General features: G+C 55.8%; 1 protein-coding gene across 36 annotated transcripts in view; it reads left to right on the forward strand.

The window, feature by feature from the left end:
• CELF4 (CUGBP Elav-like family member 4) overlaps positions 1 to 16738 on the forward strand; it is a 307270-nt gene that overhangs the window by 261877 nt on the left and 28655 nt on the right. For 20 of the 36 annotated variants that reach the window (XM_066353583.1, XM_066353582.1, XM_066353614.1 and 17 more), the window contains exons 4-6: positions 14989 to 15117; positions 15453 to 15532; positions 16530 to 16673. In XM_066353583.1, the coding sequence (XP_066209680.1) occupies positions 14989 to 15117; positions 15453 to 15532; positions 16530 to 16673 (353 nt within the window). The remainder of the gene's footprint in view (positions 1 to 14988; positions 15118 to 15452; positions 15533 to 16529; positions 16674 to 16738) is intronic. The other 16 variants (XM_066353617.1, XM_066353615.1, XM_066353616.1 and 13 more) reach the window with 1 other exon arrangement.

Here is a 16738-nt window from a genome sequence, read left to right on the forward strand (position 1 = left end):
TATTGGGAGGAAAAGGTGGGGAGCTCCTTGTGGAGGTGTGGCTGCCTTAGCCCACACTCCCCACTGTCTATCACCTGTGGCCCCACACAAGCCCCCCCTCCTTTTGTGGCCCCCCAGCTCAGCACCAGCACAACCTTCTCCCAGACACCCCCTGCCCTAGCCCCTCGCCTTCCCTCCCAGCCTCTCAGCCTTTCCCAGCCCTGTGGCTCTTTTTCCAGCCTCAGCACTGCAGGCCTAAATGCTTATCCTGTCCCTTTGATCATAGAGGACATTTTCTGGCATAATCAGTCATGTTGAGGTGACAGGAGCCACCCCATTTTAGAGGCTTCCGAAGAGAGCAAAGCTGAGTCCAAAGGCCTAGAACCCAAAGGATGGAATTCCAGGCCCTAGGGCAGGCACGCTGAGTTCTATGCTATTTTGCACATCAGAGCAGGGGTGGCATGGCCAGCGGAGATAGCTGGCACTAATCCCAGCCACACCACTTATGCATGGTGAACTTGAGCCTGTCACTCAGCCTCTCTGAGTCCCAGTGAACTGATCTGTCAAGTGGGGATATAATCGTGTTCTGTTGAAGCATGGTGGTGAGAAGTGGGAACAATGTGTGGAAGTGCCCAGCTGACACTGAACTGACTGTCAGGACACCCGAAAGGGCAACCAGCACCATCCCCTGTGGAAGAGTCTTGTTGTCCCAGAGCAAGGAGGACTAGTGAGTGGGCAACAGCCAGCCAATGCCTCTCCGCCCCCTCCTCCTTCACTCCCAGACAGGCCTGCCCCAGGCAGAGTGTGCCACGTGCCTGTCATCCCCATTACCCCTTCCCAGGACCTAGTGGTGGGAGGGTGTGTCTGCTTTTCCAAACAAGATTCTGTAACTCTTTGCAAACAGGCACTTGTGTTGATTAAAATTCTTTGCATTTTCTCTCTGCCTCCCACCCCAGGTTTCTTTCCTTATCCCCAACCGCTTCCTGCCCAACTCTTCCTAGAAAAAGAGAAAGGGCAGCCCGTTCTCAGTGCCTGTGGCCCCCTCCGTCATGAGCCCCCCGGTACACTCTTTATGCTCCACAGCGCTCCCCCTCTAGCAGACCCAACCTGCTCTGCCCCTCCCCAGCCTGCTCGGCCCTTCCCCAGCCTGCTCCGCCCCTCCCCAGCCTGCTCCGCCCCTCCCCAGCCTGCTCCGCCCCTCCCCAGCCTGCTCCGCCCCTCCCCAGCCTGCACGGCCCCTCCCCAGCCTGCTCCGCCCCGCCCCAGCCCGCTCCGCCCCTCCCCAGCCCGCTCCGCCCCGCCCCAGCCCGCTCCGCCCCGCCCCAGCCCGCTCCGCCCCTCCCCAGCCCGCTCCGCCCTTCCCCAGCTGGGCCACCCTGGCCACAGTTCCGAAGCACTTTCATTCAGGGGTCAGGTCTACTATTGGTATCTCCCAGCCCGATACCTCGCACTTAAATTGTTGACAAACTACATGACTGACCGGTGAATAATAGAAGGGGTAGAGAACTAGCAGGAAGGTTTCTAAAACATGGAATTTCCCCCTTTTCTGCCACTCTGTAAACTGAACTTTATGGTAACCAAATCGTGCCAACCTGAAGGCTCCGGGGGCTCCTTTGAATGACAAGGGCAGGCTCTCCGTTCGTTAGCAATGCCAGCCACACACCAACAGTTAATACGCTGCTACCCTTCAGAACAGTTTGTTCTCTTGGGGAAACTGACACTCCCCTCACAGTCTCATTAGTCATTAGAAATAACAACATCTCGCAAATTGTGCAGCCCTTTCCAGTTCCAAGAGCCCTGTGCTCTCTTGAGTTCACAAGAGCCTGGTGACCATCTGGTCTGGTGAGCAGGGCAGGGGGCGCCTTCTACATGGTAGATGGGAGCTCAGAAGCCAGACCATCTGGGTTCAAGTCATGGCTCTGCAGTTGAGTAGCTCAGGAACCTCCAGCAAGTTGCCAGACCTCTCTGTGCTTCAGTTTCTTCGTCTGTAAAACAGGAGTGACAGAGGTGCCCAGCCCACAAAGTTAAATGCTTCGAGCAGTTCTTGGCCCATAGCAAGTGCGCCGGATGAGTCAGCTTCCACTGTCCTTTCTGAGGGCATGGACCCCCACAGAGAGAGTGAATGAATGAGTCTTTGTATACCATATGGGCTGACACCTGCCATCGAACTGCAGGGGCCAATCCAGCCTGTCCCACTCCAAGAACCAGGCTGCTCTGTGGGGTTGGAGGGCATGGCTCTGGCCATTGAAGAGCATGTTTCTATGGGGGAGATGGGCAGGCCTCCCCCCAGGAAAGGAGGTCCCCAGTAGGTACAGTGGGGCTCAGAAGGCATCCCTGGCCTGCCTGCAGTCTCAGGGGAACATGAAAGAGAAGCTTCCTGTGTCTGCACAAAGCAAGCCCACTGTGACCTACCACAAGCCCACCAGGTGTGCGGAGGTTCAGGGACCTGAGGGGAACAAGAAGTTGGTTTAAGATGGGTGATGAGCAGAGCAGGGTTCCTTGTTCTTCTGAGAGCCAATACCCCAACAGGCGTGAGAGGCCACTAGTTTTCTGACCTTTCGCATTGAGACTTCAAAAACACCGTGACCATCCATCCATCCACACTCACCTATCACTATTTATGTACCATCAATCATAAATCTATCTGCTTCCTGCAATCATTTTTCTCTCATCTGTGTATCTATCTATCATCCAACATTTAATCTGGATATCTAGCATCTATTAATCATATCTGCCATCCATCTATCTCTGTGTCTATCTGTAGTCCCTTATCAGTCATGAGTTAATACAGTGTGTACCTAAGCATGGACCATCTGAGTTCCATGGGGAAGGGGCCGGGGCAGCAGGGACTCCAGGAGGCCTGGGGTGTCTGGAATGACAATGGATAGGAAGGAAACCGGAGGGCTGAAGAAAGGGGAGCCTGGGACTCTCTTCTCAGAGCAGGGCTGACCCGATGGATGGCGGGGAGAGGGACGCAAGAGAGAGAAGGAAGAGGAGGGGGCCGGCAATGCCATTAGAGGGGTGAGCCTTCTGCTGACCTCGATAATTCCACCTCTCCCAATTGGGACAATGTCTTTCCAGAATGACCCCGTGAGGGATGGAGGGCTGTCCTGGCTCAGGTGTCAGGGCAGAGAAGGTAGGCGTGCTGAATCCTGAATCTGAAGGGCTGAGCTTCCGTGGGCGGGCTGAGAGCCAGAGAGATGGTGCCCAGGGCAGATGGTGCCCGGGCAGATGGCAGGGGCAGCCTGGATGGGACCCTCGCGCCTGCTCCCAGACCTGGCTATGTGCTGGTATCACCTGAATAGTTAAAAAAAATTTTTTTTTTTAAATCCTGATCCCTGGGCTTCAGACCAATTGGTATCTCAGATAGGCATCTGTATCTTTGGAAGCCCTCGGGTAATTGTCATAGCAGCCAGGACTGCCACCACCCTCTTAGGATCTCCAGGACATCTGCTGTTGTTCTCAGAAAGAGTCCCAAGAAAGAAGGAGCAACCTTTGGTGGTCTGGGGCAGGACTTGGGCTCTGAGAGGGTTGGACTCCCGGGGTGGGGGGCACATGAGGCTACTTTCTTCTGGGCTGCCTCCTAGCCTGGCAGGGAGGCTAGTGAGACTTCTGCCAGGGCGGTCAGGTGACATCATCCCCACCTGGGGTAGTACTGGAGAAGGCTGGGCCAGGTGACCTCTGAAGACCCCAGCCCCGGGATCTCCAGTGTTCAGGGGTAGAGAAGGGGTTTGGCAGCTGCAGACTCTGGGTTCAAGTGTGACTCTTGCTGTGTTAGACTCATGGTGTGGATCCCAAGGAGCCTGCACTTCCCCGGCAAGATGGCCAGCAGGCTGTTAGTAGCTGGTGTGCCACCCCCCACCCCACCCCCAGGACCGTCTCTCAAGACCTCAGTGTTAATCACGGGCATGAATCAGAGGGTCGGGAGTTCTGCCTGGCTCCCTGCACTGCATCCTGTCTCTGGCCCACGAACACCTGCTCTCTCCATGAGGCTGAGAAGTCGGGCCACAGCTGGGAGGATCCTCAACCAACATGAAGGTCAGCCTCTGGCTAGGGCCAGAGGGGGGTCTGTGGCTGGGTCGCCTGCAGGTGTATATCTTTATGCCCACAGCTCTACTGCCAGCTAACAAGCCCTCAATCCACAGTTAATAGAGACCAGCTGCTCCACGTGGGTCTTTTACTTCTTCCCTGGTACCTGTGGCCGCCCCGACTGTATGCTCTGCTCCGTCAGTGAGACGTGCTTACTGGCATTCTGTGGTCTCTCCTCTTGCCACCCCCCCCCCCCCGTGCACCCCCTGTGGACCACCCTGCCGGAACCTCCTCCCCTTGCTGGAATAAAGCCCTGCTTTGTCTGTCTCCTTGAGAGCTGAGGACAAACTGGCCATAATTTATGCTCCCACATAATATAAAGGAAAAAAGGCTCCATTATGCTATAAATTATCCTGTGATGGGTGAAGTGCTGGAGCGTGCGCCAGACGCCAGCAGAAACCCCATTAGACAACAGGGTTCGGCTTCTGAGAAGTCCCCACAGAACTCCGGGCCGTCTGTCGTGCGCCGTGGGCCTGGAAAGGATAATGTAGCAGATCAAATGTATAATCAGTTACCTGGAGAGTTGGCTGAGCACCACTGCTTCAGCAAAAGGTGACTTTTACTAGAGTCACAGCCATGTCCCAGGCTCTGGCTGGGAGGCCTGGTGCAGACTCAGCATCATGAGGGTCAAGGGTCAGAGGGCCAGAGAAGGAGGCAGCAAAGGGTGTGGGTATGGCCTCCAGACCCCTCACTCATACTGAGCTTCCAGGGCTCAGCTCTTGCCAAGCTCAGAGCCCCCACACCTGCAGAGTGCAAGAGATGAGGGTACAGGGGCCATTTATAACCCCCGAGGTGGTGACAGTTCCAGTCCTTTCTCCCCAACCATGCTGCAGACCCCCGAGGGCTCAAGCCATCATTGTGCCCTCGGCAGCCAGGTCTGATTTCCCATGTAGTGAGGACAGAGGACATTGCAGCCTAGACCCTGGGCAGGGAAGTCCTGGGGACTCATCAAGAAAGAGCTTTGCTTCCTGGGACACTCAGGGGACTTCAAGATAGCTGGGCTTTGGACAGAGTGGTGAATGAGACTAGAGAGAGCCTGGGAGGTACCCCTGGGCTCCCTGGGCAATCAGGAATCCACAGGGTCTATGGATGCCCCAGCATTTTCCCTTCTGAGCCCTGAACCAAAACCCTGGCCCTTGCAGAACAACGGAGTTCCCAGGACTGTGCCAGTGGTCTGTGTGAGCTGGAGGACTGGAGGGAGAAGAGAGCATGTGGGATCGCCAAGTAGTGCCATTCTCCACCAGGAAGGAGGTTGGCCGGAGAGCTCAGCTGGTTCAGACCAGCTGGGTGTGAAGCCTGGCTTCACCAATGGCAGAGTGTGTATTCTTGGGAAAGGTACTTAAGTAACTGCTCTGTGCCTCAGTGTCTTCATCTATACAATGAAAATAATAAAACAACCACTATACCTGAAAAGTGCTTACCTCATTGACTGGGTCCTAGTGAGTGTTTCATAAATGAGAATTATGATAATTTTTATTTTGTTGCTCTTTTAACCACTTCCTGGAGTAAGTGAGTCAGAGCTGCAGCCATGGACAGGGGTGCCACAGAGCCCTGGGGAGGAACTCCGTCTGACCAGTGCTGTCTGGGGTCACCAGAGGTCCTGTGATACGGGAGTTGCATCCTACCAGCTATTGTTATAAAGGGACTGGGGTGACACTGAGACAGTCTGGGCTGGTGCTGTGAATTAGGGAGTGAGCTGACCCAAGGGAAGACATGATAGACAGTGAGAATGGGCACAGGTGAGGAGCCTGGACCCAGGGTCTGAGTCCAGATCCAGTTTCCAGTGGCCAGAGGCCTTGGGCCTTGAGGGAAGTGTTTGGAGTACGGTGGGTAGGAGAACAAGAAGAGGAAAGATGTGTGTCTGTGTGTGTGTGTGTGTGTGTGTGTGTGTGTGAGAGAGAGAGAGAGAGAGAGAGAGAGAGAGAGAGAGACCCCCTTATTCAACATGCCCTTTCACATTGCCTGCTTTTGCACACGCTGCTCTCTGACCTGGGATGCCTTTCCCTTGCCTGTTCCACACAGCAAGCCATGCCCTTCATTCTTTAGGACCCAGCTCAAACCTTTAAACCTCCTTCCCCCATGCACACAAAGCTCATCGTTCCAGGCTCTCGGTCAACACCGTGGTTGACAGCCACACATCTCCAGGACACGTGTTTCCTACTTTCTGATGATTCCTGTAGATATCTAAGACATGATCTCTGAGACAGGAGGAGGCACAGCAAGTACCAATGCCCTGGGGCAGGGGTGTGCATGGAGTGTTCCTGAGATAGCAGGGAGACTGAGACCGAGGGAGACTTATGTGCCTAGAGCAGAGGAATGGAAGGATCAGGGGAGGAATGGGGTGTGGGGCGCCTATGTTGCACCTTACAGGTCATTAGAAGACTTGGGCTTGTTCTCAATGAGATGGGAGCCACTGTGAGTTTTGAGCAGGAGAGAGACAAGATCTGCCTTGGATTTAACTGACCTTCTGGCTGCTGGGTGGAGAGCAAAGAGCAGGGCCCAGGTGGGTATCAGGAGACAGTGAGGAGTGACTTGCGTGGCCTGAGCTCGATCCCGAAGCACTTGGAAGGCAGAGATGGTTGAAAGAATGCAAGTGTGGGAAAATCACATCTGGTCTCACTAGGGGCCTAGATGTGTTCTCTAGTCTCCTGCCTCCTCCCACCCCCAACTTCAAACAGAGACTGTCTGGAGAGAGCTCTGCAGATCAAGGCCTGGCACTGCTGCCCCTGGGAGCCAGAGCATCTGAGGGTCCTCATTTGCATCTCTGGTGGAGGGGGAGCCCCGTCTCAGCCCCCACCTGCCTCCCTGTCCCCAGCAGCCTTTGATCTGGTTTGATGTCTCCCTCAGCCCTCTTCCCAGGCAGGAAGGCTTTTATCCTCCAGAGGAGGCTCCGCCCCCTGGGCCCTGGCTCTGAGGCAGTGTGTGCTGGGGGGACAAAGTGGGAGCGTCACTTCTCTACTAACTGGTTCCTTTCGCTCTGAGAACCCTCCTGGGCCTAGCCTGTAAGCCATGTCCCCGCTGAAAGGAATGGCTCCCAGGAGGGGAGCTGGCCCGTCACAGGGCCACGCAGAAATCTGAATCTAGGCCCTTCACCTGGTGTGGATGACAACACCGGAAACTGCTCAAACCAGCTGGAGCATGAGCCGCTGCCGGGTCCCCAGGCACAAGGAGGGGGCTGTGGACCCCTGGCCTGTCCACTGCTCCCCTACTTGAAAGGCAGGGCTGAGACTGTGTGTTGCCCACTTCGAGGGTGAGGCAGGGATGGAGGAGGCGGAGGAGGCCTCCAGACTCCAGGGGTGGGAGGGTTAGCAGCCCGGAAAATGGCCCAGATTTAGAGTCAGATGATCACTTTGATCCCCACTGGACCCTTAGGAGCCATGGGTGCTTGATGTGTCTAGATCAGGAGAATTCGTGGAAATGGCACTTAGTGGAGCTCAGTGACCTCGAAGGAAATGCCTCTTGTTTTGGAGTAATCCCCGAAGACCTCCTGGAGGAAGCTGGGGAACTTCTCAGTGGTCCCCGAAACGCTGCCTTTTGGTCAGGGGGTTGCAAAGCCTGGCTTCTGAAGCTGGCCTAGGAAAGGTGTGACTTTATTCAACTCAATGTGCCTTGGTGTCCTCTCCACACAGCTGGGGCAGGCGTCCCCCTTCTACCAGCTGGCACCCTTATGGGTGAGCACTGGGAATATCTGTAACCAGCACAATAGGTGCAGAAACCTCACATGCTTCAACTCGTTTAATCCCCGAAAGCCCTAAGAGGAGTGTGGGGTTATTCCCCCATTTTACAGATAAATAAATGGAGGCCCAGAGGTACCTGACTTACCTAAGGTTGTACAACCAACCAGGATTTGACAGCTGCAGTTACTCTTTGAAAGATGTTTCTCTCCCCCTAACCTCCCCACCCCCAACTCCTCCTGTGGAGTCTCTGTGCCTCTCATCCCCTCTGACTAAAGGTTCCCTCTGACCACGGTGAAGTCGGGGAGCAGGAACAAGTCCTTCCCAGTCAAACTCATTGCCTGTGTGCCCTGAGACATCGAGGCCATCTCCAGGGACAGCAGATGGTCTGCGGATCTAGGCGGTGCCCTGGAAGTCCCCTAAGAGCGTTCAGGGCTCCAGACTCTGCTGGCAGCTGAGAGGCAGGGGTGCTGGGGCAGCTGAGGCTCTGGGCTGTGGCCCCATTCTGCCCACCCCAGGGCCCAATAGCCGAAGAGCAGGAGAGAAGCCACAGCCCTCAAAGCCATTGATGCCCCATCCTGGTCGCTGGCCTCCGGGTTCTCCCTCGCTCAGGTCCCCCCACAAACCCTCCCTCAGCAGCTGGAGGGGAGAGAACAGTAAAAGTCTATTGTGGCAATAAAAGGCATTAACCATCTGAGCACTCGTCCACAGTGCCCCAGCAGCCGTCTATCCTTAAGCAGGAAATATTGTCTAATGTCGATGGTAATGAGCGAATCAAATTTTGGAAATTAAACTGGAATCTCAGCATTAGTGCCAAGGCGCTGGCATTTGGCAAGTCAAAGTGCTGTTGTGACCTGCCTCTTCCTGCCTCAGGGGTCCAGCAAGATGCTCCCTGCCTCCATAAGGGGGAGGGAATGAGGCACCGGCCTGAAACTTCCTCCTGGCAGATCCCAAACCGCTGTGGGTGCCCTGCTTCTCTGTTTTCTGGGCTCTCCTTTTAAAATGCAAATCCTTCTGGTGTCAGAGCCGCGTCCTGCCCTGACAGCCTGAGTGAGTGAGCACAGGAATCTCTATCCTCAGAGGGAGTAGATCCCGCTGCCTTGTCATAAGCACCTATGGCTTCCCAGGAAGTGACACCCATTGCTTTCTATAGGATGAAAAACCAAAGCTCAGAGTTCTACTGAGGTTTTGGGAAAAGAAGAGTCCAGAGGCCAGACGAATAGGATATGTGAATGTTGGTGGGGCACAGAGTAGTCAAGAGGCAGATGGAAAAGTAAAGACAGGACCCCCTCTTGCAAGCTCTGCCCCAAGCAGAAGCTACTTGGGGACAGCTGAAAAGAGCAGCCAAAAGGGGACCCTTTTATCTTTCAAAATGTTCTAATTCTGTGTGGGCCTCCTACACCTGTCCCTTGGGCATTGTAGCTCCAGTCCACCTCCTCTCGGAAGCCTTCAGTGTGTACCCATGTTCCGTCCCACACTGGCCCCCTTGGGCCTGGGGTCCAGAGGTATTGCATGTGACAACCAGGCTTGGCTGTCCTCTCTCATGGGAAGGGGGTGGTGGGGGACCCCCTGGCAGAGGCTCTCAGGCCAAAGACTGAAGTCTCCAGGGATCTAAGAACTGTGGCCTGCTTATACACCCACTGAAAGAGTAACTCTCCACCCCCCAAAGTAGGAAACCCATAACGGCTTCTAAAAATCATCTCAGATTCTATTCAGCCAAGTTCCAGGTACACAGTAAGTGCTCAATAAATGCTGAAGGCACGACCAGAGCGTAGACCCAGGAGGGATGGCAGGTGCTCTGGTCCAGTCCCTCCTGAGGTTTCCATAAACACTTTCACCAGACAGAACTGGGTATTTATTTCATCCCTTATTATATTGGCTTCCACAATCCACATCTGCCTAGTGGGCAGGGTTGAGGGTGAGGGGTAGGGTGAGTATAGACCAGAGTATAGACTGTCCCCAGAGTGGTGGCAGAACATCTGGGCACAGACAGCTGAGGCACCCTCTCGGGGTTCAGGCAGGGCTGGGACTAGTGCCTACCTCTGTGGCCCAGCCCTTTTGGGGCCTCACACTCCTGCTCCCCAGCACCCCAGGTGTTCCCTCAGCCCCCCAGACACGGGCAATCACATTTAAAGGAGTAGGAAGGCATTATCTCCTGGAAGCCACGCATCCACCACAGGAGGGGGCCCAGTCATTCCAGTCTTACAGACCTAAAAATCGAGGTAGGGCCGCTGTGCAGCTGAAACACAGGGTTACTGGGGTCTGAGCCAGGGGGCCGGGCCAGGAGGACGAGGTCCACCCTTCGACTCGGAGTCCTTCCAGCCCCTGGTCTGAAACACGAGGCTTAGAATCACTGGCCCATGACACATGCCCACTGGAAAGGAAGAGGGCGCAAAATCAACGCGTTTGAAGATTCTAGAGACAAACCAACCTTTGCATTGGGTGGGGTCACCCAGGACCCCCGGAGGAAGCGAGTCTGGAGCCAGGCTTCTCTGGTTTCTAGTCGCCTAGCAGAAGGGAAAGTTGGTTGTAGTTGCCCTGGGGAGATCCTGCCAGACAGTAAGAGGGGAAGCCTGGCCCCTCGAGAAAGAAGACTCAGGCCCAGAACTGCACAGTCGAGAGAGATTTCAGGGGAGGCGAAGAAGGAATTAGAAAAAAATCAACTGGCGAAAGGGAAATGGCTGGATAGGAAGGCACGTGTGGATGAATTTTAATGCAATCAGAAAGCTGTCATAATGATAATAAAGGAATATATTCAGACACCGGGAGTGAAGGCAGGAGCTGCAGTCCCAGCATTTAAATCAGGCTCAGGCTGGAGAGGAGCCTGCCCATCCCTTCCTCTTTCCTTCCCAGGGAGAAGGATTTTTAACCCGGAGGGCCTGGCATTAGCAGGGGGCGGTTTTCACTTCTTTGTCTTTCCAGAAATCCCATTAATTCGGAGCCTTTAAAAGGCGCTGGGAGTGGGGGTGGGGGAGTGCTGTGCTTGGGGCTGGAGAGGAGTTTCAGTGACTCCACTAAAGGCTTAAAAACTCCCGGTTCACTTCCTGTAAAGTGTTGTTGCTTCTGGAAGTTAAACGTACGCCCTCCCACCTCCCCTCCTCTGTCTCCGTCTTCTGCTGCTGCTGCTGCTTTCCGCTCTCTGCTCTTTGGTTCTGATTCTTTTCACTCCATCTGTCTTCACCATTTCCCTCCCTCTCTGCTCCTAACCCTATCTCCTGCCATGCCTCCTCAGCATCCACTATGTCCACTGTCTCTCTCCCTTTCTCTGGGTTTTCCAGCCCAGAGTCTGGAGTGACTCGGCCCTAGAGATAAGACAAGCGGTGTGGTGCCCAGCCCTGCCGAAGCCTGAGGAGCCCGGCCGAGCAGCCCAGGCTGGGGCCAGCGGCAGGGTCTGGCCTACAGGCCCAGAACTTGGGCTGAAACCCACCAGTGGGGGAGGTCCAGGCTAGTGTGCCCTGACCCAGGACTGGTCACAGGAACTGGCAATGATGCCTCACAGGGTATGGAAGGAGTTGAAACCCAGGGCCGCCTTATCATTGAAAACTTGCCCTGAGCTGAGTGCTCTGGGCTGAGGGATGACAGCAGAGCAGGGTCTAGGGCTTTCCAAAGAGGAAGACTCTGGGGTGGCTTATTGTAAAGCCAATAGCCGTGGCCACCATCAGAGCTACCTGGCCAGTGCAGGTTCGCATTGGATTTGGACAGATGGTAATGACACAACAGAGCCAAGAACTGGTGGGCCATCACCTTTAATCCTAGCTTGCACCCAGTGGGCAAGTAAAAACACACACTGGGCTCCAAAACCCACTCATTAGGTGCTCACAAAGCTACTGACTTATCCGAGTTTCCTAGAATCAAAGGTTTCTAGCTCACTAGCCTTATTCACCTCTGCTCCCCATCTCCTCTCTGCACAAACTGGCTTCTCCTTCAGCACTCTGCCATCTTGGCTGCCTCTCCTGGCCTCCTCCATGTGGCCTTTCTCTGCTCTCCTCCGGCATGGGCTCCTCCTAGAGCATAATCACTCTTCCCCTGGAACAACGTGATCTCTCTTCCTTTTAAAACCTTTAGGTGTGAAAGCCCTCCCCCAACACATATTAACATAATCATGCCCATCCCAAGCAAGAAGGGCAACTAATATCATCACCTGGGCGACGGGCTTCTACGTGGGCAGCGCTGCCATCTTTAACAAAGTGAGCATAATATATTTTATCTGCCCAACACTTGAGAAGGGGTGCTTTGCTCCAGACACCAGGATAGCCCCTCAGCTCTATGAGAACTCTCCTCATGGTGTGGTCCAGGGGAACTCTCTGGGGCAGGAGGTGCCGACAGCCCTGAATACAGAGGGACATGGTCCCGGAGTGTCCCTGCCTTCAGAAAAAACCATGCGCACATGAAAGATTAAAGCTTTAGGGAGTGTGCTTTTCTGCATGCAGTCTTGGCTGTGTGTGCCAGTTGTTCAACAGTCAACAAACATCTAATGAGTGCCTGCTGAGCGCTGTCACCATGGGGCCCCTGTTCCAGCAACTATAGCTATATAACTATTTAGCCCCAAAGTGAGGGGTATAGTACAACTGTTTATTCTGCTCAGGGATTGTCTGGGTCAGTAATTCAGATAGGGCACAGCATGGAAGGCCTATCTCAGCTCCAGCATGTCTGGACCTCAGCTGGAAGGCTCAAAGGCTGGGCACTGGAATCAGCTGAGGACTCATTCACTTCCATGTCTGGTGGCTGTCAGCTGGGGGCCCGGGTTCCTTTCTGCGTGCACTCACGGTATGGGCCATGTGGGTGTTCTTCACAGCATGGTGTCTGGCTTCTACAGGGCAAGCATCCCCCCCAAAAGAGAACTGAGTGGAAGCTGATCCCTTTAATGTCCTAGCCCTGGAAGTCAGGTGGCATCACTTCTGCTATTCATGATTGGTTAAAGCAGTCACAAGCCCCACCCAAATTCAAGGGAAGGGAACATAGGCCCCCACCTCTCAATGGGAGATGTGAAGTCACTTGGAATAAAAGCTCACGGATGGGAAATCTTTTTGAAGTCCTACTTGGTACAGATCTACACAACCCAATGGGATTTCTGTCAGCCTAAGCATATAGCTGAGTGCCGAGTTGTGTCAACAAACTGCTTGGCATTCAACACAGGTGTGGGGGTGCCACTGATGAGCTCTGTCTTCAGGAACATGCTCTCCAAAAGTGCCCAGGGCTGAATTTTGCAACATGAACAAATAAGGCCCAGGCCAGTGAAGCAAAAACATGTGGGATAGAACAGTGGTCCTCAACCTTTTTTGGGCCACAGACCAGTTTAATGTCAGAAAATATTTTCACGGACCGGCCTTTAGGGTGAGACGGATAAATGTATCATGTCACGGAGACAAGCGTCAAGAGTGAATCTTAGACAGATGTAACAGAGGGAATCTGGTCTTTTTTTTTTTTTTTTGTATTTTTCTGAAACTGGAAATGGGAGGCAGTCAGACAGACTCCCGCATACGCCCAACCGGGATCCACCCGGCATGCCCACCAGGGGGCGATGCTCTGCCCATCTGGGGCGTTGCTCTGTCGCAATCAGAGCCATTCTAGCGCCTGAGGCAGAGGCTACAGAGCCATCCTCAGCGCCCGGGCAAACTTTGCTCCAGTGGAGCTTTGGCTGCGGGAGGGGAAGAGAGAGACAGAGAGGAAGGAGAGGGGGAGGGGGGGGAGAAGCAGATGGGCGCTTCTCCTGTGTGCCCTGGCCGGGAATCGAACCCGGGACTCCTGCACGCCAGGCCGACGCTCTACCACTGAGCCAACTGGCCAGGGCCAAATCTAGACATTTTTAAAAAATAAAACATCGTTCAGACTTAAATATAAATAAAATGGAAATAATGTAAGTTATTTATTCTTTCTCTGTGGACCGGTACCAAATGGCCCATGGACCGGTACCGATCCGCAGTCCGGGGGTTGGGGACCACTGAGATAGAAGATGTGTCCCTGGGAATGGCATAAAGCACTCTTTTTCAACCGCTAGTCCATGCCACCAGAAATTTTGTGCCAGGCCATGAAAGAGTTAACTACCCTGATGTTATATAAGATTTAGAAACAATGATCTTAGTCGAATTTTCTTATGCTCAGGGTAATTGCCATTTGTCAGCCTGTATCATCGATGAAAATACTATTGAGGTTGTCTTATACATCTTTGGAACTTGTAGACTTGTTTAAACAACCTTTTGCAACGTGAAGAGCATTTATAACTCATGTGCAATAGACAAAAAGCATTTGGACAAACTTATGTAGTAATCAATGCATCATACATTTTGAATTTGGAAATCAAGCACCAGCTTGTACTATGTTGCACTGTTATGCACAATAAAACTCTATTTGTTCCATGTTTCCATTTCCAGCTGGCTAGGTCACAAGTTCCCAAGTGTAAAATGTTAAAAACCACTGGCATAGAGCATTCACTCATTCTATAACTCTGTCCCAAGGCCTACTATGTGCCAGGTACTGCTGCTCCAATAGAGGTCTGGTCTCTTCCCAGGGGAGCCTAGGCTGGGGAGGAGGGAGCTAGACAGAAACCAGCTACACAGGCAAAGCAATAAATAATTGTCCTTTGAAATTCAGGCCATGAGAGTGAGGGGCTGAGATGGAGCATAAAGGTGAAAGGAGGGAACTTGAGGAGGAAGCAGTATTTAAACTGAGACCTAGAAGAAGAGAGGGAATTAGGCTGTGATGTGGAGGGTGCTCTGGGCAGAGGGAATAGTATATGCAAAGGCCCTGTGGCAGACTTGCTTGTTGTGAGTTAATTTTGGCATCTGTAAGGGAAGGTGGATGAGAAAGATAGTGTATGTTTAAAAAGAGGGAAGAAGGAATAGCAGGGCTGCATGAATGACCCCTGTGCCCTAGGTGAGTGGCCAGACCAATGGCTTTGCTCCCTCATTGTGCGGCAGGAGGGGGCAGAGTCGCTGCAATCCAGATCCTGCTTTACCCAAGGCCTCCTGCTTCACCTCCCCCTTTGCTATTCCCTCCCTCTCCCCCTCGCCTCCTCACCCAGTTGTCCCCGCCCCTCTAGCTGTGCCCCACCCCGAACCCCGCCCTCTCCCTGCTCCCCACCTACACCCTCCAGGCCTGAGGCCCCGCCCCCGCTTCTGCCTAGCCTTTCCCTCCTCCGGAACCCCTTCTCCTCCTGCCGTGCCCTGCTGCGCCCCCCCTCCCCACGCCGCCTGCCCCGCGCCGCCAGTCCCGCGGCCCGGGTAAGCATCTCCTAATTTTGTTCTAGAAGATAGAAAACTCTTCGTGGGCATGCTCAACAAGCAGCAGTCTGAGGACGACGTGCGCCGCCTCTTCGAGGCCTTCGGCAACATCGAAGAGTGCACCATCCTGCGCGGCCCCGACGGCAACAGCAAGGGTGAGCGGCCTGCACCGCGAGGGAGGGTGCGGAACGGGCGGGACTCCACCCTCAGACTGCTTGGTGGCGGCGTTCAGTGCCTCCTGGAGCTGGCCCCGACTGGCGAGCTGGGGAAGAAGTATGCCTCGAAGGGAGGAGGCGGTGGCACGAGGTCTTCTCTGTCTCTGCGGTTCTCAGTGTCTCTCTTCTTCTCTCGGCCTTTATATCTCACCATTCCGCTTTCTTCTTCGATGCGCCCCGTCCCCTGGGCCCCTCCGGGCCCCACCTCGGCCTTCGTGTTCTTTAGGCTTCCTCTGGGCCCTCGGGCCCTGGCTCAGCCTCTCCTGTCCCTCCAGGGTGTGCCTTTGTGAAGTACTCCTCCCACGCCGAGGCGCAAGCCGCCATCAACGCGCTGCACGGCAGCCAGACCATGCCGGTGAGTGCAGCCGCCCCTGGGTGGGGCCGGTGAGCGCGGCCGCCCCTGGGAGGGGCCGGTGAGCGCGGCCGCCCCCTGGGAGGGGCCGGTGAGTGCAGCCGCCCCTGGGAGGGGCCGGTGAGTGCGGCCGCCCCTGGGAGGGGCCGGTGAGCGCGGCCGCCCCTGGGTGGGGCCGGTGAGCGCGGCCGCCCCTGGGTGGGGCCGGTGAGCGCGGCCGCCCCTGGGAGGGGCCGGTGAGCGCGGCCGCCCCTGGGTGGGGCCGGTGAGCGCGGCCGCCCCTGGGTGGGGCCGGTGAGCGCGGCCGCCCCTGGGTGGGGCCGGTGAGCGCGGCCGCCCCTGGGTGGGGCCGGTGAGCGCGGCCGCCCCTGGGTGGGGCCGGTGAGCGCGGCCGCCCCTGGGAGGGGCCGGTGAGCGCGGCCGCCCCTGGGTGGGGCCGGTGAGCGCGGCCGCCCCTGGGCGCGGCCGCCCCTGGGTGGGGCCGGTGAGCGCGGCAGTCCCTGGGAGGGGCCGGTGAGCGCGGCCGCCCCTGGGAGGGGCCGGTGAGCGCGGCCGCCCCCTGGGTGGGGCCGGTGAGCGCGGCCACCCCTGGGTGGGGCCGGAGGCGGACAGCGCGGGATCACACCCCCGCCCAGCCCAGAGCACCTGCAGGGCCCCAGCCCACCCTTGCTCTGTCCATACTGTGAAACATGTGCATCGCCCACTGCCTCCCCATGAGAAAGGGGGGCATTACCACCATCCTCATCTCTCAGACAAGAACACGGAAGCCCAGAGATGTAAGGACCTGGCTCACAGTCTCCTAGGTAGAAAATGCCCGCAGTCGAGTTAGGACTCCAGACCCCTGGGCATGCACCGGTGCCTGTCCACCCCCCGACCCCCAGCCCCCAGTCGTGCCTCGCGGAGAGGAGAGGGGGGTCCTCGGTCAGGGGCACGGACAGCTGGACAGCTGGAAGCAGAGGCAGGTAGGGCAGGTGGGCCTCACGCGCAGTCCCGGCTGCAGGGAGCCTCATCCAGTCTGGTGGTCAAGTTCGCCGACACTGACAAGGAGCGCACGATGCGGCGAATGCAGCAGATGGCTGGCCAGATGGGCATGTTCAACCCCATGGCCATCCCGTTTGGGGCCTACGGCGCCTACGCACAGGCAGTAAGTGGGGACGCAGGCGGGGGCGGGAGTGTGGGCAGCGTTCTCCAGCTAACTCTGCTCAGAGC

The sequence above is a fragment of the Saccopteryx leptura genome, chromosome 11, assembly GCF_036850995.1.
Source record: "Saccopteryx leptura isolate mSacLep1 chromosome 11, mSacLep1_pri_phased_curated, whole genome shotgun sequence".
Taxonomy (NCBI): Eukaryota; Metazoa; Chordata; class Mammalia; order Chiroptera; family Emballonuridae; genus Saccopteryx; species Saccopteryx leptura.